Source organism: Acinonyx jubatus, chromosome B4, assembly GCF_027475565.1.
Source record: "Acinonyx jubatus isolate Ajub_Pintada_27869175 chromosome B4, VMU_Ajub_asm_v1.0, whole genome shotgun sequence".
NCBI lineage: Eukaryota > Metazoa > Chordata > Mammalia > Carnivora > Felidae > Acinonyx > Acinonyx jubatus.
Window position 1 is genome coordinate 122,634,654 of NC_069387.1, and position 24,234 is coordinate 122,658,887.

The following is a 24,234-nucleotide window of genomic DNA, read 5'->3' on the forward strand; positions in this document are numbered from 1 at the left end:
ATGGTGATCTTGTAATATTTGACTTCTTGATTATCAGAATAAATAATTGTGGGAAAGTGTACTTATCTCTCACGTGGCTAAGGAAACTAGCTATTGAAAGTAATTTCTGAATAACTTTATGAATGGCCAATATATTTAAACTTTACTAAAATTAGCATGTATTGAGAGAAGAAGGGAATGAGAAGGTTAACTTAAGTATTAGTAAAGTTTTACTTAAGCATGTTGCCTGAATTATAAAAGAATATGACGTGGTACAAAAATTGGTGCATAGATCAGTGGAACAAATAGGGACCCCAGAACTAAACCCACAAATATATGGTTAGTTTTGACGAAGGAGGCAAGAATATATAGTGGGGAACATACTCTAATAAATGGTGCCAGGAAAACTGGACAGCTGCGTATAAAGAATGAAACTGGACCACTTTCTAATGCTATACACAAAAACAAAATCAAAATGGGTTAAAGACCTAAGTGTGAGACCTGAAACCATAAAAATTCTGAAGAGAGCACAGACAAGTAATTTCTCTGACATCAGCCATAACAGTATTTCGTAGATATGTCCTCTAAGGCAAGGGAAACAAAAGCAAAAATGAACTATTGGGACTACATCATACATCAAAATAAAAAGCTTTTGCACAACAAAGGAAACCATCAACAAAACAAAAAGACAACTGATTGAGTGGGTGAAGATATTTGCTAATCATATATCCAATAAGGGGTTAATAGCCACACTATATATAAAGAACTTATACAACTCAACACCAAAAACATAATCCAATTAAAACATGGGCAGAGAACCTGAATAGACACTTCTCCAAAGAAGACATGCAGATGGCCAGTAGGCACTTGAAAAGATCCTCAGCATCACTCATCGTCAGGAAACTGCAAATCAAAACCGCGATGAGATACCCACCAGTTAGAATGGCTGATATCAAAATGTCTAGACGTAACAAGTGTCGGCGAGGATGTGAAGAGAAAGGAACCCTCCTGCATTGTTGGTGGGAATGTAAATTGGTACAGCCACTGTGGAAGACAGTATGGAGGTTCCTCAAAAAGTTAAAAATAGAAATACCGTATGATCCAGTAAAAAGAAAGTGAAAAAACTAATTTGAAAAGAACATGCCTCCTGTGTTTATTGCAGCATTATTTATAATAGCCAATGTGTGGAAACAACCTAAATGTCCATCAACAGACAAATGGTTAAAGAGGATGTGGTATACATGTAATGGAATATTATACAGCCATAAAAAGGATGAGATTGTGCCATTTGAGACAGTATGAATGGACCTAGAGGGTATTAATGTAAAATAAGTCAAACAGATAACTACCATATAATTCTACTCATAAGTGGGATTTAAAAAAAATAAACAGAAAGCAGAATCAGACCTATAAATAATACAAGGAACAAACTGATGATTGCCAGAGGAGGGGTTTGGGGGATTGGGTGAAATGGATGAAGGGGAGAGAGTGGTACAGGCTTCCAGTTATGGAATGAATAAGTCACAGGAATAAAGGCACAGCATAAAGAATACAGTCTGATGCTGCAATAGCAATGTAATGGGACAGTTGATAGCTACACCTGTAGTGAAGAGAGCATAATGTATCAATTTGTCAAATCACTAGTTGTACACCTGATACTAATGTAACGTTGTGTATCAACTGTACTAAAAAAAAAAAAAAGACATCCATTTTGTAGTGTTCAGATGCACATGAGGCTAGTCAACATGAGGCTAATTATTTTGCAGTTTAGGGAAAGTGCTGTAATCTTGTGATTTGAATACTTCTGGAAATACGATAATGTTTTTAGCATACTCTAAGTAAAAACAATAAAAACCCTTTGTAGGCAGCAGAGCCCACTTAACCCTTTATAAAAATTGAAATTAAAATTTTCTAGTAAATTTCTGCTAATGCCTTTAGATTTGCTTAGGAAATAAAATCTTTTGGAAATTTTCAGCCTTTTTTAACGATATTATATTTGTTAATGAACTGTAAATACAGAAATGTGTGTATATGCATATATTTCATAAACATAATTTTAAGAAATGATAGACAAAACCCCACCATCCCATGTAAGAAATATTGGTATTTTCAGAAGCCCCCTGTGTTGTGCTCTGTGATTACATCTTACCCTGCTCCCTCAGAGGAAACCAGTCCTGCATTTTATGCTTCTCATTCCGTTGGTTTTCTTTTTAGTTTACCATACATAGATGAATCTATAAACCATTCATCATTTAGTCATATATGCTCTTGAAGTTTATATTAATGAAGTAATACTTTATGTACTTCTTTAGTTTTTTAAACTCAGAATTTTTTTTTTAATACTAGAATTAATATTGGAATTTATCAAGGTGGTTTTTAGTTTTTTTTTTTTTTTAATGTTTATTTATTTTTGAGACAGAGACAGAGCATGAATGGGGGAGGGTCAGAGAGAGAGGGAGACACAGAGTCTGAAGCAGGCTCCAGGCCCTGAGCTGCCAGCACAGAGCCCAACGTGGGGCTTGAGCTCACAGACTGTGAGATCGTGACCTGATCCGAAGTCAGAGGCTCAACTGACTGAGCCACCCAGGTGCCCCCAGAATTTTGTATTTGAACTTTTCCATGCTGGGATGAGTAGCTATGGTTCCTTCATTTTCATTGCTGTGTAGCTTTCCTGTAGATGGACTTTGGGTGACTTCCAGTTGTTGCTACTATATACAGTGTTACTGTTCTTGTTTCTGTTTCTTGGTGTAGTTGTGCCAGAGGTGTGCTAACTTTTGTATCTACCAGTGGATTGCTGGGTTGTGTGTTACTTACATGTTCAGCTTTTCAAGATGATGCCAGAATTTTTTTTTTTTTAATGTTTATTCTTGAGAGAGAGAGACAGAGTGTGAGTGGGGAGGGTCAGAGGGAGACACACACATAGAATGCGAAGCAGGTTCCAGGCTCTGAGCTGTCAGCACAGAGCCTGATGCAAGGCTCAAACCCACAAACCGTGAGATCATAACCTGAGCTGAAGTGGGACACTTAACCAGCTAAGCCACCCAGGTGCCCCGCCAAATTGTTTTTTAAAGTAGTGAGAGCAATCAGTTTATATACCTCTGCAAGATTAAACTTCCCTTTGTTCCCCAACTGGTCAACATTGGTATTATCTGGCTTTTTCTTTTTCTTTTTCTTTTCTTTTTTTTTTTTTTTGGTGGGAGGTAAATGATTTTATTTGTAATGTTTATTTCCCTGATTGTTGATGAGGGTGTCTTTTCCAAGTGTTTATTGTGTGAAAAATCAGTTCATTTCTTTTGTTCAGTTTTCTGTTGAATTATTTGCCTCTTTTAAAAGATTATTTGTTAAAAATGTTTCATGCGTTCTGAGTAGTAAACCTTCGTGCATGGCAGATATTTTCTCATATGTTGGCTTGCCTTTTTATTTTTTTAATAGTGGCTTTTGATGAACAGAAATTCTTAATACAATTGAATTTACCAATCTTATAATTCTTTTGGATCCCATTTACAAATTCCTTACCTAGCCCAAGGTCTTAATGATATTCTGTGATTTTGCCTAAAAGTTTTAAGTTGATTTTCACAGCATTACTTGTGGTTCTTTTTAGGCTATAGAGCATATGTTCTACAGAAGAAGCATGGTTGTGGCTGATTCGGTTTCACATATAACACAGCACCTTCAACATCAGGCTCTTAATTCTATTTCTGTAGCCAAGGTATGAAGGTTATTGTATATTCAGCATAATTATCTTTTTAGTTTGCTCTCCTGTTGTTTTATGTGTGTTTTTTATTTTTAAGCATATATTTTTTTTAAGTTTATTTCTTTTTGAGACAGTGAGCATGAGTGGGGGAGAGGCAGAGAGACAGAGGGAGAGAGAGAATCCCAAGTAGACTCCACGCTGTCAGCGCCGAGCCCAATACGGGGCTTGAACTCACGAACCATGAGATCATGACCTGAGCCGAAATCTAGAGTTGGACGCTTAATGGACTGAGCCACCCAGGTGCCCTTATGTGTGTTTTTTTAGTTTAGTCTGTTTACTCCATTCCTTCAAACATAATATTTCTTGGTCCTTTTTCTCCATGTTATTTTATGATTGTTACTTAGAGCAGTCAGGGTTAACTCTGAACTTGCAGCATGGAATACATTAACACTCCTCTGTTAAAAAATGACATTGTGGGAACGGCTGGGTGGCTCAGTTGGTTAAGCATCTGACTCTTGATTTTGGCTCAGGTCATGATCTCATGGTTTGTGAGATTGAGACCTGCTTCAAGCTGTGCACGGGCAGTGTGTGGAGTCTGCTTGAGATTCCTTCTCTCTCTCTCTCTCTCTCTCTCTGTCTCCCTCTCTCTCTGCCTCTCCCTCCCTCTCCCTCTCCCCCTCTCCCCCCCCGCCTCTCTGCCCCTCCCCCGCTTGTGCTCTCTCTGTCTCTCAAAATAAACATTTTAAAAAATGACATTGTGTAGTTTTAAAATATGCCTCTTTTTTAAAGAATAATTTATTAAATTAATATGGAAATTTTAGACTCTGGCCTATGTTGCCATCTTGAACTGCTTTTCAAAAAGCCTAATATAGAAATTTAAAAATATGCTTAATACATTTGCTGTCCCTGTCAGCATTAAATGGTAATGTTACACAAATAAAGCACATAATGTGAGAAAAAACTGATCAAGGAAAGCATTTGTCTAAGCTCTGTTAAATTGAATCATGGAAAAGATTACCACGAAGTTTTTCTTGTGAGTCTTTGTTATTGCTTCAGAAATAAAACTGTTATTTCTTGCTTTCTCTTCTTTTGTCTTTTAGAAAAGAGTAATTTCTGACAAAAAATACAGCGAACAGCGTCTTGATGTACTCTCTGCTCTAGTTTTGGCTGAAAACACTCTAAATGGACCAAGCACAAAGCAACGACGACTTATTGTTTCCTTGGCACTAAGTGTTGGCACACAAATGGTAAATTATTGCTGTTATGGAAGGAAACTAAAATTGGAGATTTCACATTTTCCTTCTTACTGACCCAAGAAACCTGTTCTTACTTTGACTGCAACTTCTCTGTCATTCTTTCCCCTCCCTGATAGAAAACATTTAAAGATGAAGAACTCTTTCCACTGCAAGTAGTCATGAAAAAGCTGGATCTTATCAGTGAACTTAGAGAAAGGTAAGTAGGGATATGTAATGATACTCAAAAGATAAGGCTGATAGAAACATCAGTTTTCTTTTTAGCATAGCAAGAGAAGAAATATAACCCAGGTGGACCATTAGTTCCTCTTGTCACTCCTTTAGCGTGACCAAAGTGAGTCTGTGACTGGGGATCGTATTTCTTTAACTTTGCTTCTATAGTAAGGAAATAGCTTCTGGAAGAACTCCCAGAGGAAACACGGTATCACCCATGGAGCACCTGCTAGACCCCGATGCATATTGTGATTGCTGTGATGAGTCTCCTAGTGGACTTTTAAAATTGCTGCTTCATAACAAAGTTTCATCTCTTAGAGATTCATGTCACATAGTTTTCTGTAGTTTTATTTTGACATGAATTGGAATTAATTCACTAAAATGACTTAGTTTTGGACTTATTTTTGTAGCCATTTGTGACTTTATTGTTTTTATTGAGGAAGCAATATGTTTCTTGAAGGGAAAATGGGTCTTCTGAATTTTGATCACCAGGTGAATTAAGGTTATAGCACAGTTTTTCATTTAAAGCTCATATTTATAACAATATTATGTTATTCTAAGAAGCTGAGACTTTAGGCACTAGCATTTAACTTTCTATCTTCTCCTTCTTCATTATAAGATACTTAGTGCAATGGTGTGAAATAGTCACTTGGCAAGGATTATAGGCAGGTTAAGTGTAGCTATTGTTTTGTTTTGTTTTTTTTGGTCACAATTTTTTAAAAGGTTCTGCTTTTCAACTTTGAGACAGGTAAAATGGTACATATGTGATGCAAGTATTATAAGTTCAGTCCTATCAAATAGTATTGAAAAATTAAACTCTATCTTAAGAGTTATGTGTATCGTTTTTCAAGTATGCTTTAGCCTACATGCAGAATTCTGACAATGTCTGATGTAGGGGAGTTTTGTTACCCATGTTCAATTTAGAAAGTATTTTGTGGCTTTTCTCTCCTAATTTTGGGTTAAGTGATGTAGGGGATACAAAATTGGGTAAGACTGAGCTCTTACCATTGTGATGTGTAATGCTGTTCCTTTCATTATTTTGGTGGGGGAGTGCTTTGATTTTGCTACCACTAATTACTACTTTACATTGTAGAGTCCAAACACAATGTGACTGTTGTTTTTTATACTGGCATCGAGCTGTCTTTCCAATTTATTTAGATGATGTATATGAAAATGCCGTTGATGCAGCCAGATTACACGTAAGTGAAGAATAGTATAAAAATAATCCATCATTTTAGTCAGTGTACAAACCATTCTAGTTTTGAATACAATCATACAAATACAATCATTTGACTTAATAGATCATTTAAAAATTGACTGCTAATGTTTTTACAATACTGTCCATATTTAATGAGCATTTATACAGTCTGCAGTTAAATTTGATATAAATGCTAATGAATATCAATATATTCAACTCTTTTACTCATATTCCTAATCATTCTCATTTCACTTTGATATTAGTTTATGTCACAATAGGCTGACATTTACTTGTCAGCAAGGAATATGTTACTCAGATCTTTCTATTTCTTTTGGAAATAAATATTTGAATGTTCAAGGCAAGAAAGGATAAGTGAATGTGAATTTTTTGTTGATTTAATATATATGCTTTAGAGAATAAAATCTGGCTCTTCTTATTTAGGAAAGTAAGATAGGCATGTGTGAAAAAAATTAACCTTCAGACTGAGGTTTTGTCTTCAAAGATAGATAATTAACTTTTGTGATATATATATTTTTTTTCCTTTGTGCTATTTTTTAATTAGAGCTCTGGTTTTTCTACATTCGTGAACATTCTGATTTTCTTCTTAGTACATGTTCAGTGCTTTACGTGACTGTGTACCTGCTATGATGCATGCAAGACATTTAGAGTCCCACGAAATACTTCTGGATTGCTATGACAAAGAAATTATGGAAATCTTAAATGAGGTAACATCATATTTGAGATTGCATTCCAAATACATGTTTTTAAGTTTTTCAGTGTTTGGAAAAACTTTCTGGATTGAAGCAGGCTTTCATTTATATTATATATTCATGTTATGTGTAAGTAGTAATATAAATTATTATTTATGAATCATTGTCTAGAATGAAGGAACTTTTCAGTATCACTGTTATGCTAAATTGGGTCTTTAATTCCTAAGTTTTATATAGAAATTCAGACTAGGGATTTGGGAAAAATACTTGACTTTAGTGAATAGCAGATTTTGAGTGTAAAGTTCTGTTTATTAGAAGAATGCAGATACAAAGTGGGTTTGAATATTGAATGCTGCTAGTGGTAGCGCACTTCAGGCAGCTTAACTAGTGATATTTTATTGAGTTATTTGGAGAGCTATGACCAAATATTCTGTATTTAAAGATGTATTTGTGTAACAGAAATAATTCAGATATGCAGTATAGTATATCCCTTCTTGTTTTACTGGAATCCATATTATAAACACTAACATTTTAAATTTTCATCTAGCAGTATTACATGGAGGGAGAGATAAAAATGAGTAAAGTTCACAATGTAAACCATATGCAGGTTTGATAAAATTATGAAAAATTTTATATAATTTCTTATATTAACTACTCTTATTTAAAAATAAGATACATGTCTGGCCAGTATTTAGAACTTCATGGTAGACCAGAAAAGATGATTGATTTCATTACCTTTAGAGCAATGAATTTTGTGATTTTTTTTTTTTCTTTTTAATGATTGTCATAAGGAAGCTTTTTAAAAATTTCTTCCGTTGCTTGTTCTCAGGACATTTCCTTCTTTGTTACTGGTTTCCATAAGTGTTTATACTTTATTTTTTTAGGTATTTTTTAATATTTTAATATTTTTTAATATTAGGCACCCCTAAATGTTATACTTTATATTGTATTTTCCCATTTTTTATAATGAAGCCATGAGACATTAGCTTTTTGAAATTCTTTTTAAGAATTTTAAAGTATTAACGAAAATAAAAAACTTCGGATTTATCTAACTGCTTCGTGGTCAAAAAAATTGTTGGTTTAAAATGGAGAGCAGGGGCACCTGGCTGACTCAGGTGGTGAAACATGCAACTCTTGATATCGGGGTTGTGGGTTCGAGTCTCACATTTGGTGTAGAGTATTTAAAAAAATTTTTTTCAAATGTTTATTTAGTTTTGAAAGAGAGAAAGAGTACGGACAGGGGAGGGGCAGAGAGAGAAGGAGACACAGAATACGAAGCAGTCTCCAGGCTCTGAGCTGTCAGCACAGAGCCCAATGTGGGGCTCGAACCCATGAACCATGAGATCATGACCTGAGCTGAAGTCGGGCTCCTAACCAACTGAGCCACCCATGCACCCCTATTTAAAAATCTTTTTAAAAAAGTATAAAAATAAAATGGAAAACAAAGTAACTTTCATTTTCCTGATAAAAATAATATTTTACCATAGCTTATTTAGACTCTTAAACCAGTTTGACAAATCCTTTCATCATTGAACTCATTATAAAACTCTAGTGGTCAATGCATAGATGCCTTAGAGGAGCAAGGCAATAGGAATATCATTTTGAAAAATTAAGGTATCAATTCCTTTGTGAATAGCATTTACTGGACAAGTTATGCAAGGAAATAGAGAAGGATCTGCGGCTTTCTGTGCACACTCATTTAAAGCTGGATGACCGAAACCCTTTCAAAGTTGGCATGAAAGACCTGGCCCTTTTTTTCTCTTTGAATCCAATTCGATTTTTCAATCGTTTCATTGACATTCGAGGTGAGTGTTTTGCTTTCCTTCTTAAACTCATATTCTATATCAGTTTGCCCTTAAGTGTTAACGAGCAACAAAAAAACTTTGAGGGTATTTTTGTGTTATTCATTTATTCTTTAATTCTTTTTTGTTTCTTTTTTATTTTCCTAGTACCTTATTTTAAAGGAAGAAGTCTGATGTTCAAAGACAAGTCGTTTCCAAAAGCTTCATCTTTCTTCCTTTTCTATTTTTTCATGAATCAAAAATTTGTTTATATATTTACTGATTTATTTATTTATTTTTGGTAGCTTATGTAACTCACTACCTAGACAAGACCTTCTATAATCTCACAACAGTAGCTCTTCATGACTGGGCCACGTACAGTGAAATGAGAAATTTAGCTACCCAGCGTTATGGATTGGTTATGACGGAGGCTCATCTTCCTAGTCAGACTTTGGAACAGGTATAGTATGAAATGTTTCTAGCATAGTGTGTTTGTAGCATAGCAGTGTTTCTCTAAAAAGTCTCTTTTTTTCTTCTTAATTTAGCACATGTTTATAATTGAAGAAAATATTTGCTGTATAAAACTACATACTTGACAAAAATAATGGTGCTGATTTGCTTTAGGAATAATTTACCACAGGCTTTCTGTTTACACTCCAGCTTTTGTTGAACATCTGAAATGTACATAGATTTAGATACACTGTTTCAGAAACCGTGGGATAGTGCGGTGGTGACTTCTGCCGAGTTGTAAAAAGTTTAGTCAAGATCACAGTTAAGGATTTTAAACCTAGATATAACGTATAAATTTTAACATCTTAAGAAATGGTCAAATGTATATGACTATAAATATCTTCTTAAAATGAGTGCACAGAAGCATTTACCTTTTGCTAATTCAGTAAGCTAATTTACAATATGACGGTATCTCATGAGTGCAAAAGTTATGTTTTCAGTTAATTTGCATGTATTTTTCCTAAGAAAATCCAAAAATAATATTTATCAAAAAATATTTACTCAGTTCTGAAATTTGAGGATAATTTTTCCTCCAGCCTACTGTGTGTAGGTACCATTTCTGGGATCAGTTTGTATTTCCTTTCATTCATTTATGCATTTAGTATTTACTGAAAAGATGCTAGGCACCAAACTATGTTTTGGGATACAAAAATAAATAGGAACAGTTTCTGCTCATGTACTTATAACCAAGGGGAAGAAAAAGTGAGTTAACTATTTTTAGATTGAAACATGAGAAAAACTATAATGAAAACTTAAAGGGGTATTGTGATGCTACTTTGGCCCCAGTTAGAAAAGCTGTGGGACAATCCATCTGATGCCATTAGGTGTTAGAGTAGTAACTGAAGAGTTGTGGATTCTTAATAGGTAACTTGTATGTTAAAGGTAGTCTAGGGTAATTAAAAGAAGCCTAAGGATTTGGAATTAGACTTTATAAAAATCCCTGGGTTCTGCCTCTTCCTAGCTGTTTGACCTTGGAGAACTCCCTTAGCTTCATTTTCTTCAGCTGTGGAATTTAGAAGACTAATACCTCATTTTTTGAGAATTACATAAAAAGAACCTTGCTTGCACAGTGCCTGAAAAATAGTATGTATTTTATAAATATCACCACATATCCTGACTACCTTTTAGAATCTGGCCATTAGTTTATTTAGTAAAATATATACAGAAGATTTTTGGGAAGACCAGTAGTCTCAAGAATGGTGGGGAAATGATTGAGTCATGGATGTCTGAAATTTTAAATACAACTGTTCCTGTCCTTACAAAAGGGGTAAGATAACAAGCAGCCAGGTTTCCCAGGGAGACAGTCCTGATTGTAGCAGTTAGAAGGCTGCTTAACCTTTTTGGTTGTACTCTTTATATAGTTGTTTTTTTAAAGTAATTTTAAATATTGGTAGTAAGTCACTATATTGATACAAGTCTGACTGTAATAATAATAGAACTGTGTGGGTTGTTTTAGGGCCTGGATGTTTTGGAAATTATGAGAAATATTCACATATTTGTGTCTCGATACCTCTATAATCTCAATAATCAGGTGAGTGGGTTTTAGAATTTTTTTTGATGTGGGTGGATGTATAGTAGGAAGGCTGAGGGGCAAAAATTGATTCTCATTAGTGAAAACTAATGAAATAAAGCAGAAAATAATTGTTTAGAGATCTTTTTATTTCTTTGATTATATTATTGAATGACTTTGCAATGAAATTATCTTTTAATGAAATAGATTCTAAAATTTTCTTTGTGTAACTGACCAGCATTTGCTATGGATTGTGTTGTTATTTAGTGTACATTTGTTTCATTGCAGATTTTTATTGAACGAACAAGCAATAACAAACATTTGAACACTATTAATATTCGGCATATTGCTAATTCAATTCGAACACATGGCACAGGAATCATGAATACAACAGTAAGAGTCTTTTTTGGGGATTGGGTGGGTAATAGACTCCTGTTTAATTTGGTAGTTTGGAAAATAGTTTTCTCATAGAACATTCTGGTAAATATACACTACTGCTTGTTTATCATATACCTGAATTTCCATTATTTTGGTTGGTATAATTATAATGACGGGGGGGGGGGCTGCCTGGCCGGCTTAGTTGGTAGAGCATGTGACTCTTGATCTTGGGGTTCTGAGTTTGAGCCCCATTTTGGGTATAGAGATTACTTAAAAACAAATCTCAAAAAAAAATGGCACTACAGTTGTGCTGGTTGTCATGGAAGCTCTGTGATACAAAAGGCATTTTCAAATGTCTTACCATCTCAGGGACATCATTATTAAGTGCTATCAGAGATTTGGGGACACTGGCATAGATGTATGTATCTGTGTGGATTGTCTGATATCATTTGTTGCTTTTGCACGCGAGCCATTGATAGCAGTTTATTTAACATTAGTCATGCTTTTTTGGGAGGGAGAGCTTACTAATTATTTAATATCCATAAAAGTAGAAATTTACTCAAAATATTTTGAATCTTAGAAATGGGCATACTATCATTTGAGGGAATCACTTGAATTTGTATCCTATTTTTTTCTTCTGTGGAAAAGAGCCGTTTTTGACTTTACCTGGTTTTCAGGGTACACTTAATTTGTCCTTGAGGAAAGAAAAATATGAATGCTTAAATAGTAAAATCTTACTAAGCATGTTTGAAAGTAAAGAAATAGGGAGGAGTTACATAACTGGAAATTACATAAGGACCATTTTAGTATTTGGTGCGGAGCCATTAAAGTGATTGAGCTGATAGGAGATGTGATTGGAGTTCTGTTTTAGCAGAGTTACCAGTAGAGAAATGACACAGAGTTTCTAATTTAAGGAGTCATTCGTGTGGAGATCATGTCTGAACTTTTAAGGATAAAACTCTTTTTTGACCTCGAATCTCTCAGAAATCTCATTCATGTAACAGATATAATTTTGTGTGTATTTTACATGTCTGAGACACTGTGCTAGGCGCTTTGGTGAGAAAAACAGTTTCTGCTCTCATGGTGATTACACTCTAGCAGGGGATATCGTCATGAATCAGTTGATCACACTAATGAATGTACATTCCTGATGTTTGATGATGACAAAGTGAATATAGAAGAAATAAGATGAGGGGTGCCTGGGTGGCTCAGTCAGTTAAGCGTCTGACTTTGGCTCAGGTCATGCATGACCTCATGATTCGTGGGTTCGAGCCCCGTGTCAGGGTCTGTGCTGACAGCTCAGAGCCTGGAGCCTGCTCCGGATTCTGGGTCTCCCTCTCTCTCTGCCCCTCCCCAACTCGTGCTCTGTCTCTCTCAAAAATACATAAACATTAAAAAAAAAAAAAAAAAGCCTGGATGATCCCCCCAGGACACTTAAAAAAAAGAGAGAGGGAGAAATAAGATCAGAGACTGGCAGTTACCCATTATTAAGAGTGGGAAGGGGGCGCCTGGGTGGCTCACAGTCGGTTAAGCATCCGACTTCGGCTCAGGTCATGATCTCGTGGTCCGTGAGTTCGAGCCCCGCGTCGGGCTCTGTGCTGACAGCTCGGAGGCTGTAGCCTGTTTCGGATTCTGTGTCTCCCTCTCTCTCTCTGACCCTCCCCCGTTCATGCTGTCTCTCCCTGTCTCAAAAATAAATAAACGTTTAAAAAAAAAATTAAAAAAAAAAAAAAAACAGTGGGAAGGTTAGGGGTGCCTGGATAGTTCAGTCAGTTAAGCATCTGACTTTGGTTCAGGTCATGATCTCATGGTTTGTGGGTTTGAGCCCCACATCGGGCTTGGTGCTGACAGCTCAGAGATTCTGTGTCTTCCTCTCTGCCCCTCCCCCACTCGGGCTCTGTGTGTGTGTGTCTGTCTCTCTCTCTCAAAAATAAGTAAATATTAAAAAAAAAAAAAAAAAGAGTGGGAAGGATAAAGAAGGGACTATTTCTACCAGGACAGCTACTAGTAAGATCAAGAAGAAAACAGTGTTTAAGCCACAGGAAAAATTATGAGGAAGCACCCATTTCTAACACTGGATGAATGACGACTGTCAAAAAATGAAGTTTTTGAGGGTGGAGGAGATGGAAATTAGTACAAGTCTTCCAGCTTAGGTCAGAAATAATGTCATGTTATTTTGGCCTTAATCTCAGCTCAAATCCAACTTTTTTGGGGTTTTCTGAGTCTTGATCAGGGCCTTTTATTATTACTTATTCTCAAAGCACTGGCACTTCTCATTGTATGAATTATTGCAGATGAGATTTAATAATTTATTTCACATATACTTGTTTAAATGTCTGTTACTCCTGCTAGAATGTAGACTTCATGATAACAAGCACCATGTCTAGCGTGAGAGCAGATACACCCTGCCTTGTGCAAAGGAGGTGCTCAAAATATTCCTGGGTACATCATTGAATGTCTTCCTTCAGGAAAGTTCAGAGAGCACTATGTTTCTTACTTTAGTATCATTCTAGGCATGTAGATTAGTAATAAGTAAGGAATAGGAACTTCTGATTGTGGTTTATGCCATAAAAGCTAGAGTGTTGAATTTGTATTTTTTATTCTCACTATAACTCTTAGTTCTGTTATGAGGATATTTTCCTTGTATTTCTTTTTTTTCCCCCTTTTATAGGTAGTTAAAATATTTAAGGGGAGCTTATAGAAAGTTCTGTAAACTTGGGCAATAAAAAAGCTTCATTTATTTAAATATTTTCAGTGTGAATTAGGCTTTGTAAATATTAGACTTTATGAAATCTCACTTAGAGCTTATAGTTGATTGTTATTCAGTCACATTGATTTGACATTAATTTTTATATTAACTTCTCCCAATTTTTTGTTTTAATTTTATAGGTTAATTTCACCTACCAGTTTTTGAAAAAGAAGTTCTACATATTCAGCCAGTTTATGTATGATGAACATATCAAATCCAGATTGATAAAAGATATTCGGTTTTTCAGGGAAGTCAAGGACCAAAATGATCATAAGGTATTTTTTATTTTTGTATTCTTTTCAAGGTAGTTTGATTTGGCTGTTGAGCGTATAGGAGATGTTTATGCTGAAGTTCATTATGAAGCTCTGTAATGGGATTTTGGTTTTTTTGTTATTTTTCACAATAGTGTCTTCTAGATCTGGCCTCCAAGTTTCTTGTATTTTCCCTTATAGTTTCTTACTCGTAGGCTAAAGTGTAAGGATCCATGTGGCCAGGTGTTACTTTTCTTTATTTATTTTAAAATAATGCAGAAGAGAAACATGCTTATCTTGAAACATTTAAACAATATAGAGTGCATAAACTAAATGACCTCACTCATTTCTCTTTCCTCCCAGTTTCATTCTCTGGAGGCAGTTGCTGTTAACGTTGTGATATGATGCTTTTAGATGTCTGTGTGATAAACATATTTGTTTGCATATACATGTATTGCTTTTTTTTCCCTAACAAGAAGGGAGTAATACTACAGATACTATTTTACAGTATGCTTATCACAAGTCTGTACATATAATAGATCTACCTCATTCTTTTTAACAGTTGACAGTAAAGATTGTATATACCATAATTATTTAACTTTCTCCTACTGACAGATATTTAGATTTTTCTGATTTTTTTAGTGTTATGTACAGCGCTACAGGGAACATCCTTACACATTTATTTCTGTGTATTGGGACACTATTTCTGAAAGATGAATTGCTTGAAGAGAAATTTCTAGGGCACAGAATATGAATATTTAAAGTTCTGATATATGTTGCCACAAGTTCTAAAAATACCACACCAACTGTTATTCCCTGTATTACAAGAATACTGTTTTCCCTTCACCCCTGCACTGAGTTTTCCAATAATGAAGAGAAATGTAAGTGGTACTATTATGGAGGCTTGTAGCCATGTGGCTAGCATGGTTTTTATATGGGTTTTATATTTGATTTGCCACATTTAGAACTATTTTAATTGCTCTTTAGCATCACCTAATTTCAACCGTCTAGTATTCTAGGTGGTGGTTTTCATCAATGTCAGAGCAGTAAAATACTATTTCCTAGTAAAATAACTGAATAAAATTATAGATTACAGTTATAAGTAGAGAATTATATTAACTCCTTTTATTGGAACAAATTACTAGTATTCAGAGAAGTGATCATTCTATTGTTTATGAGAATTATTTCCATTTGTTAATATAAAATGAGTAATTTTTTTTTAATTAGCTAAGACTTGAAAAATCATTTTTTATTAGTGATGGCAATTAGAAATTTTGGCTCAGCTGATGTATGTTATTTGGGAAGGAGTGTGTTTATATAAGCAATACCTATTTTGCCACAGGAACTTGGCTGCATGACACTGAAGAAGTGTTTCTAGGAGGAATTGGTTCCTTTTATCTATTGATAGAGTAGTTGGATGTTGGGAGACTAATAATGGTGATGGAAAACTGAAGTTTGGTGGCTTTAATAATTATTTTCCTTAGCTAGTGACAAAAAGAAATTTAATTTGTATTGACCTTAAACATTGGTAGCTTTTGTGCTATAAATTTTGTCATTAGATTTAAGTGATTTTTTTTTTTTTAAGCACAGTGGAAATACAAAATTAGAAAGGAAAATGGTATTAGCGTGGTTGATTTTGTAGGCATTTTATGCTTTAGGGGTTTTGTTAATAAAGGTAGTCTTTAAATTATCTCTTTAGTATCCTTTTGAAAGAGCAGAAAAATTTAATCGAGGCATCAGAAAACTTGGAATTACCCCAGAGGGACAAAGCTACCTTGATCAGTTCAGGCAACTCATCAGCCAGATTGGTAAGTTATTATAAAAGAGTTGGGAAATAAAGTACAAATTCCAAATAGCTATCTCCTTGAATATCTCATATAAATAAACAATTTAATATGTGAGTGCCTGAGATCAACTTTATTCCACTGAGTCATTTTCTTACCAAAAGATTTTCAAGTATGATTACACTGTTGGTGCAGAAATAATTGATAGACTGTGGGACTGTGGACTAAAAGAAATTCAATAAAACCTCTTCAATTCAATTAAAAATATATTTACCTTGTCTCAAATATGCTCATATTAGTTTGTAACTATTTATTAGGTACTTACTCTGTTCATGGCACTGTTCTGGGCTTTTAAAATGGGCTCCCTGAAGTTATAGCCTCAATGCAGAGGCATAAAATAATTTATGTGAAAAGTTAATTAGTAACATAAGTAAATAAGTTACATTACTTACAAATAAGTTTGGTTAAGGTTGAAATATTAAATGTTACAATTTTCTGTTATATCATTTCACATTTGTATATAATTTCTTGAGTTGTCCTGCCTTATAGGTAGAACTAGTTTCCCAAAACGTGTTACATTGTATTTAAAAGCAAGAACTACATTTAAAAATAATTGTAGATTAACAAAACTGTATACTTATTTAAGCTTTCCACAAAATGCCTCTGCAGGAGGCAGGAAATCATCATTTGAAAGATGAAAAAAGAAAAACTCAGACAAATAAATAGTATTGCTAGGACTTAAACTGGTTTTTTGGCTGAAGTCCAGATGTATTCTGTGTTCTTCACAATTGTAGACACTAAACAGTAAATTCTTATTGACTACACTTTGGTAAACTTATGCTTCCTGAGATTCGTTCATTCATTTATGAAACATTTACTAAGAATCTGTTATACCAAATACTCTTCTAGATGCTGAGAATACAAATAGCCTTTGTTCTCAAGGGGCTTTAAATTTACTAGTGGGAAAGGTGTTATAAGGATTTAGTTCTGGAGTAAAGTCACTGAACACTAGCTTAAGTTTTATAAATTAGTTATGTTTATTTTTTTTTGAGAGAGAACACGAGCAGGGGAGGGGAGAGAGAGAGAGAGGGAGACACAGAATCTGAAGCAGGCTCCAGGCCCTGAGCTGTCAGCACAGAGCCTGACGTGGGGTTTGAACTCACGGACCTCAAGGTCATGACCTTAGCCGAAGTCGGATGCTTAACTGACCGAGCCACCCAGGCGCCCCTGCATATTAGACATTTCTATAAGAACTTAGAATTTTACATTTGTCATTTTTTTTCTTTTTTTAAGCAATTTAATAAGGAGATTTGTCCCACAAGTAGTTTCCTCATAGAGACATTTGATGTCATTAGACTGTAAGCTTCTGGAGCAGTAGATCTTAGCCCTTTTTGAGAATCTGATGAAAACTCTGAATTGGTTTTCCCCAGAATAGTGCCCATATACTACACATACAGTTCCACATGTTGTTATACCAGAGTTAAGGTGCTTAAGGTCAGAGTCCAGGGACCTCAGACTTAGAGCTGTTTTTCTAAAGCAGCACTGCCTAAAACTTCATTTCTTCGCAACTTCATTTATTCATACTCTGATTATGTATCAGAGTTCTTCTTCCCCACATGTGAATACTGCTTGCACTATTATTTATTTAATGTTTTAATATTTTTTAAAGTATAATTTTGTCCTATGAAATAGTCCTTAAATTATTGAAGATGACTGTGCTAGTCATCTTCCCCCATACACATTCTCCCCCTAACACATAAAATCATGTCACCTCACTTGCCGCCAGGAGGCATTCAGCATTTGATGAATATTATCCTTTTCACTTTGTTCCAAAATTTTATTCTTTACTCTCTTCTTAGAAAATACAAATTCTTTATCTCCATATAAACATAGTAATGTGTTTTTGAGTCTGTTAAATATATTGGGAAAAGGAGTAAGAAATCTCAGAGTTGGGAGCAAAAGGAAAAGTCCTTTTGTCTAATTACTTGCCTGCTGAAATAATCAGTACCACCACTAACACTTATTGAACATCTGTGTGCCAAGGCTTTGCTGAGTGCTTTGTGTGTTCTAACTCCTATAAAACTCACAATGTTATGAGTATTGCTGTTTATTAATTCTGCAGGTATTTACTGAGGGCAACAAATGTTTCTAGGTGCTGATGGTATATAGGGCACTAAACAAAATCTTTACCCTGTAGAGCTTAATTTAACAGATGAGGAGACAGAGATACAAAGTTTATAACTTGACCTAGATCTTCTAGCTAAAAAGTGGCAGAGTCCATTGAACCCAAGAAATCTGGCTTCAGAGAGTTCCTCTTAACTGTTGCTCTATACTTGCCTCTCAGTAGCACATTTTGATCTGCTGGATATTGGTCTGCTAATTGTAGGAAAACAATGAAACTAGACCTTTTATATTTGTAAGACACATATTAGGGAAACATTTTAACATCATCTCTCATCTTGGGATAGCCCTAAAAATAGATTCAGTGATACCTATTTTGAGAGTTTTTAAAAACATCAGATGAGATAATGTATGTAAAGAATGTATTGTAATGATTGTGAAATAATAACTTTACCTTTTTGTCATTTCTCCCAACTCATTTCAATTCAGTTTAGCAATACATAGATGACTCTTGAACAATACGTGTTTGAATTGTGCAAGTCTGCTTATATGTATATGTTTTCATACTATTGTAGTACTGTAATTGTGTTTTCTCTTCCTTATGATTTTTTTTAAATTTAAATTTATGTTAGTTAACATGCAGTGTAGTCTTGGCTTCAGGAGTGGAACACAGTGATTCATCTCCTACATATGACACCCAGTGCTCATCCCCAAAACTGCCCTCCTTAATGCCCATCACACATATAACCCATGCCCTCCCAGCAACCCTCAGTTTGTTCTCTGTATTTAAGAGTCTCTTATGGTTTGCCTCCCTCTCTGTTTTTATCTTTTCTTAATAACATTTTCTTTTCTCTAGCTTACTATATTGTAAGAATGCAATATACAATACACATAACATACAAAAAGTGTGTTAATTGACTTTGTCACTGGTTAAGGCCTCTGATTAACTGTAGGCTGTAAGTAGTTAAAAGTTATACACAGATTTTCAACTGTGGGGGTCTTGGGGGGTCCGGCACCCCTAGCTCCATGTTCAAGGGTCAAGTGTATTATTGAATTCCTACTATGTGTAGGGGTGGAGCAGTGAGAACAGAAGCTGTGCCATGGATCTTGCATGCCAGTTGGGGGAGACACAAAGACACAGAATATGTCACTGTTAAGTGCTGGCTAAGAAGGTGTAATGGTTCTGGCCAATGGTATTCAGTGATGGTCAGGGAAAACTCTAAGGAGCAGAGACCTAAATGACATTGGGGAATAAGTCATGTGTGTATTCAGGGAAGGAGCATACCAGAGCGAGGCCACTGGAAGTGCCAAAGCCCTGGGTCTGTCTGGCATTTTGGGGACCTAGGGGCTGGAATGGAGGAGTTAGTAGAGTCCTGAGTGATAGGGCAGGATATCAGAACAGCAGCAAGGGCATGATCACACAGGGCTTTGTTGACCACATAAGACATTTGGGTTTTATTGAGATGGAAAGCCATTGTAGGGTTTCCAGAAAAGGAAGGATATGTACCCACCTACTTTGAAAAGAACCACCAGCACTGCTGCTATGTAGATAAAAGATCGGGGAGCAGAATGCTGACGGTGGAAGTAGATAGAAGATTGGGGAGCAGGATGCTCATGGTGGAAGAAGATTGGGGAGCAGGATGCTGACGGTGGAAGATTGGGGAGCAGGAGGTCTTTGCATATTGCAGAGGTGTAGGCAAGAGATGTGGTGGTTTGGAAGAGGATCATAGCTGTGAACGTGAAAAGTGGTGGGATTGTGGCTACATTCTGAAGGTGGGGCCATTATAATTTGCCCATTGATTAGATATGAAGTATGGAAGAAAGAAAGGAGTCAGGGATGACTTGAGGACATTTTGCCTGAGCAGTTGGAAGGATGGAAATGTCAGTTTCTGAGATAGGAAATATAATAGGGTGAAGATCTTGAGTTTGACTTAAACATTAAATTAAAAATTCTTAGTCTTGTAGGTGTAGGCATTGACTAAAAAATTTGCCTGAAGGAGTAGTCCAGGTTGGAGATGTGATTTAGGGGCATCAAGTAAAGACCTCTTGGTATCACTTCCAGCTGTATTGGTGGGGAGGGGTTGGTCTGGCAAGCACTCAGTGTGAGAATGAAGAAATTATTGACATAGTAACTTTAAAATGTTTGTTTTTAAACGTGTAGTCAGCATTTAGTGAATTTAGTTTATCAAATGCCAGTCACGTTTATTTTTAAGATATTTAATATAGCTGTGTATAAGTAGGTATATTTATATTTTAAGTGCACAAATATGTAAGTTTCACTTCTATGGAGTAAGAATTAAAGTAAAAGAGAGAAGAATCTTTTAGTACTTAGGAATAGAAACCCTGTAATTGCTATATGTGACTGTATTCCTGATTGTTAGAGTTCAGACTTACTTGAATAAATATCTGATTTGTGTCTGTGTGTCATTTTTAAGGTAATGCTATGGGCTATATACGAATGATAAGATCTGGTGGCCTTCATTGCAGCAGCAATGCCATTAGGTATGAATGCAAACATTTTTGTCTTATGCTATTTAAAAATTTTATGTCATTTAAATTTATTGTGGGTGGTATTGTAGAGAAGTTTTTTTTTCTTATTGATATATTTTGAGATAAATATGGAAGAAGACCATTAGTTCTGGTTATATTTTTTTCTTCTTGAATTTAAGATTATAGCAGACCTTTGAAAATTTTTTTTCTCTTGAAGATATAGTTATCAGTACACTTTGTGAATGGTTCTAAAGATTACATGATTTTAAGGATTAAATTTGATTATTCAGATCTAAAGGTCAGTTTTAGAACTAAATTGGTTATATTAGTAATATAACAAATACAAAATTCTTTCCAGATAATATAGTTGAAAAATTTGGAGTCTTATAGTAGCCCTTCATATCTCTGTCAATTACTTCTATTTAACTTAATAAAATTATTTTCCAAATTCTTAGATTTGTACCTGATCTTGAAGATATTGTAAACTTTGAAGAACTAGTAAAAGAAGAAGGTCTTGCAGAAGAAACGTTGAGAGCAGCAAGGTAGGGGCACCTGGGTGGCTTAGTCGGTTACATGTCCGACTCTTGATCTCGGCTCTGGGATTCGGTCTCGGATTGGGCTCCGCACTGGCAGTGCAGAGCCTGCTTGGGATTCTCTCTCTCTCTTTCTCTCCTCTCTCTCTTTCTCAAATAAATTGATAAACATTAAAAAACAAGGTTAAAATCTAATTTCGGAATAATCTAAATTTGGAGATTTTAAAAAGTATATGTTTATATAAAAACATTTTAAAGGGGAGATTAGAAGGTAATATATAAACTTATGTTTTTGTGTTTTTATTATATAAGTTATGGCCTCAATTTATGAGATTCAGTTTTTTTAAGACTGCAGTATTCTGAGATTTTTCCAACTTCACTAAAAAGTTATCTTCTAGAACACGCTATCTAATATAGTAGCCCCCAGCCACTTGTGGCTGTTGGGCATATGAAATGTGACTAGTCCAAATTGAAATGTGCTGAAGTACAAAGTATATAAGTAACTTTGAGGATTTAGTCTAAAAAATGCCAAATATCTCATTGGTAAAATTCACTTCCCCTCTCTTTTAACTGTTTTTATATTTGTTTGCCAGCACTATTCTAGAACATCTGTCCTTTATTTCGTGTCATCTAGGCCAGCATTGTCCAGTACAGTAGCCACTACCACATGAAGCTGTTGAACACTTGAAATAGGGCTAATGGGCTGAGGAACTGAATTTAAATTTTTATTTTATTTAAATTAGGCAAATAAGATAGCTGATGGCTATGTTATTGGACAGTGCAGATGTACAGACTTGAGTAAGTGGTGATTTTTGAACATAATTGAAAACTTGAGAGAGGCATGCAGAATTATTAAGAAATTCTTTGGAAAACTACAGATTTTATTAATAAAATCTTTATTATATAATAATTATTATCTAATTATAACAGTTTATTGACTCAGACATGAAGGGGCACCCCTGGACAAAGTGGACACAATTTGAGTCTCAAAAAGAATCATGGTAGAAATCAGTTAAGTAAAAAAAGAACATTAAGATACATTAAGAACATTAAGATATATTAAGTAAAAAAAGAAACCATGAATCCTACTGATAAGAAAGATTGGAGGAGTAGAGGGAAGGTTCCTTTTTACAGAAGAATGCCAGCTGATAGATATAGATGAGAAAATGTAGGGAGAAATCACTGTTTTGCAATCACCACAGTAAATGCTTGAAATCAGACAAAAATCATCAATAAAAATGGTTTTGGAGAGCAGAGTATTCATTTACTATCAGAAGATTATCCCACAAATTGCTCAATAACTACAAAGGGGAAAACTATCTCTATGAGGGAGAGGTTGATGTATTCCACCTTAACTCAGTGATCAAACATAGCATCACCAGTTCACAGGACACACTGACATTTTATGGGATCTTCTCATGCAATGTAACAGCAAGTACCTATGTTGTATTCTTGCCAGAAAGGTTTACTCTGGATTTATTTTAAGGGAGATTCTGAGACATTATCTGAGACATTCGAAGTTTGAGGCATTCCGTGAAACACCTGGCCTGGACTCTTAAAAAATGGCATGAAGGACAAAAAAGGCAACGAGACTATTCTAGATTAGGAAACTAAAGAGACCTGACAATCAAATGCAGTGGGTATTCCTTAATCATATCCTAGATAAGGGAAAAGGGGGGCTATACAGGACATTTGGGGGATAATTAGGGAAATTAGAACATGTGTATATTAGATAATACTGTATTTTATTTTGGGGTGTAATGATACATTGTGGCTTTGTAGGAAAATTTCTTGGCTCTTAATAGATTCATATTAAAGCACTTGTGGGCCAAGTGACAAGAAATCTGTAACTTTAAATGTTTCCAGAAAAAGCAAATGTTACATGGTGAAGAGTAAATAGGTGTTCATTATACTATGTTTTAACTTTTCAACAGGCTTGAATTTTTTTTTAATGAAAAAAAAATGTGTGCATATTTATGAGAATAAGGCCCCAACACAAGATTTGCTTTGAAATAGTCTATTATAGGATAGCTTAGTTCTTTGCCAAATTAAAGGAGCCATGTACAGTTAATAATATATTTAAAGTCATTTGCCCTGAAATTACTAATTTTGGGCTTGTATGTCAAAGAAGAAAATCAGACTGTTGTCTCTTATTAAGTGATATCATCCATTTAAATATTGATGATCTTTTAAAAATATTTTTGAAGCAGTTTAAGGTCAGAGAGGTGGGATATTATCTTTTAAGATCTCTAGGGTAAAGCTGTCTGCTAATAGCAAGTTCAGATTTATGCAAAGGAGTGGATGACTGACATCAAGTGAAGGAAAGTTCATGGCAGGTGAAGTCAAGGAGTTGTGGGATTGTGATAATGAATCAGTTATCTAAATGGGCAACGGAGTCTTCCAGGATGATGGAGAACTAAAACATGTATCATAGTCCTAAGATAATAAAGGTAGGGCAATGGGTTAAAAAGTTAGTAGATGCCTGATATCAGGAAGGAGTAGCTGGGTAGTTGGATATAGTGGGATCATGAAAGTCTCAAAGGAGAGGTTTCTACCTTTTAGTGGTGGGGGAATAATAATTTGAAAGTGATGGTAGTTGTGGGGCGCCTGGGTGTCTCAGTCAGTTAAGCGTCTGATTTCAGCTCAAGTCATGATCTCACGGTTCCTGGGTTCAAGTCCCATGTCGGGCTCTGCTTACAGCTCAGAGCCTGGAGCCTGCTTCGGATTCTGTGTCTCCTTCTCTTTCTCTGTCCCTTCCTCACTTGCACTCTGTCTGTCTCTCTCTCTCTCTCTCTCTCTCTCTCTCTCTCTCTCTCTCAAAAATAAATAAAACATTTTAAAAAGTTAACAAAAAATGTGGTGGTAGATGTAAATGAGGGATGAAGGAGAAAAAGCAGCTAATGTTTCCAAATGTTGAGTGGGAAGCTAAGTTCTTGAGGAGCCAGGTTCCAGTTGAGGTAGGGAGGTATAGAAGAAGCATTAGTGAAGAGAGTTTAAAAGAGGAGTTTATTTACAATGAAATGGAATTCTACAGGGCTTATTGTGGGAAGAAGAAATATAAAACTGTTATTTTAAGTTTG

General features: G+C 35.1%; 1 protein-coding gene across 4 annotated transcripts in view; it reads left to right on the forward strand.

Annotated features, from left to right (window-relative positions):
* The window catches only part of WASHC4 (WASH complex subunit 4), a 59,054-nt gene that overhangs the window by 26,511 nt on the left and 8,309 nt on the right, over positions 1 to 24,234 (forward strand). For 3 of the 4 annotated variants that reach the window (XM_027070947.2, XM_027070949.2, XM_053226679.1), the window contains 13 exons: positions 3,581 to 3,688; positions 4,774 to 4,920; positions 5,046 to 5,125; positions 6,233 to 6,338; positions 6,946 to 7,062; positions 8,684 to 8,852; positions 9,134 to 9,288; positions 10,795 to 10,869; positions 11,137 to 11,241; positions 14,116 to 14,250; positions 15,926 to 16,034; positions 20,567 to 20,633; positions 21,077 to 21,163. In XM_027070947.2, coding sequence (XP_026926748.1) covers positions 3,581 to 3,688; positions 4,774 to 4,920; positions 5,046 to 5,125; positions 6,233 to 6,338; positions 6,946 to 7,062; positions 8,684 to 8,852; positions 9,134 to 9,288; positions 10,795 to 10,869; positions 11,137 to 11,241; positions 14,116 to 14,250; positions 15,926 to 16,034; positions 20,567 to 20,633; positions 21,077 to 21,163 — 1,460 coding nt within the window. The remainder of the gene's footprint in view (positions 1 to 3,580; positions 3,689 to 4,773; positions 4,921 to 5,045; positions 5,126 to 6,232; positions 6,339 to 6,945; positions 7,063 to 8,683; positions 8,853 to 9,133; positions 9,289 to 10,794; positions 10,870 to 11,136; positions 11,242 to 14,115; positions 14,251 to 15,925; positions 16,035 to 20,566; positions 20,634 to 21,076; positions 21,164 to 24,234) is intronic. The other variant, XM_027070948.2, reaches the window with a different exon arrangement.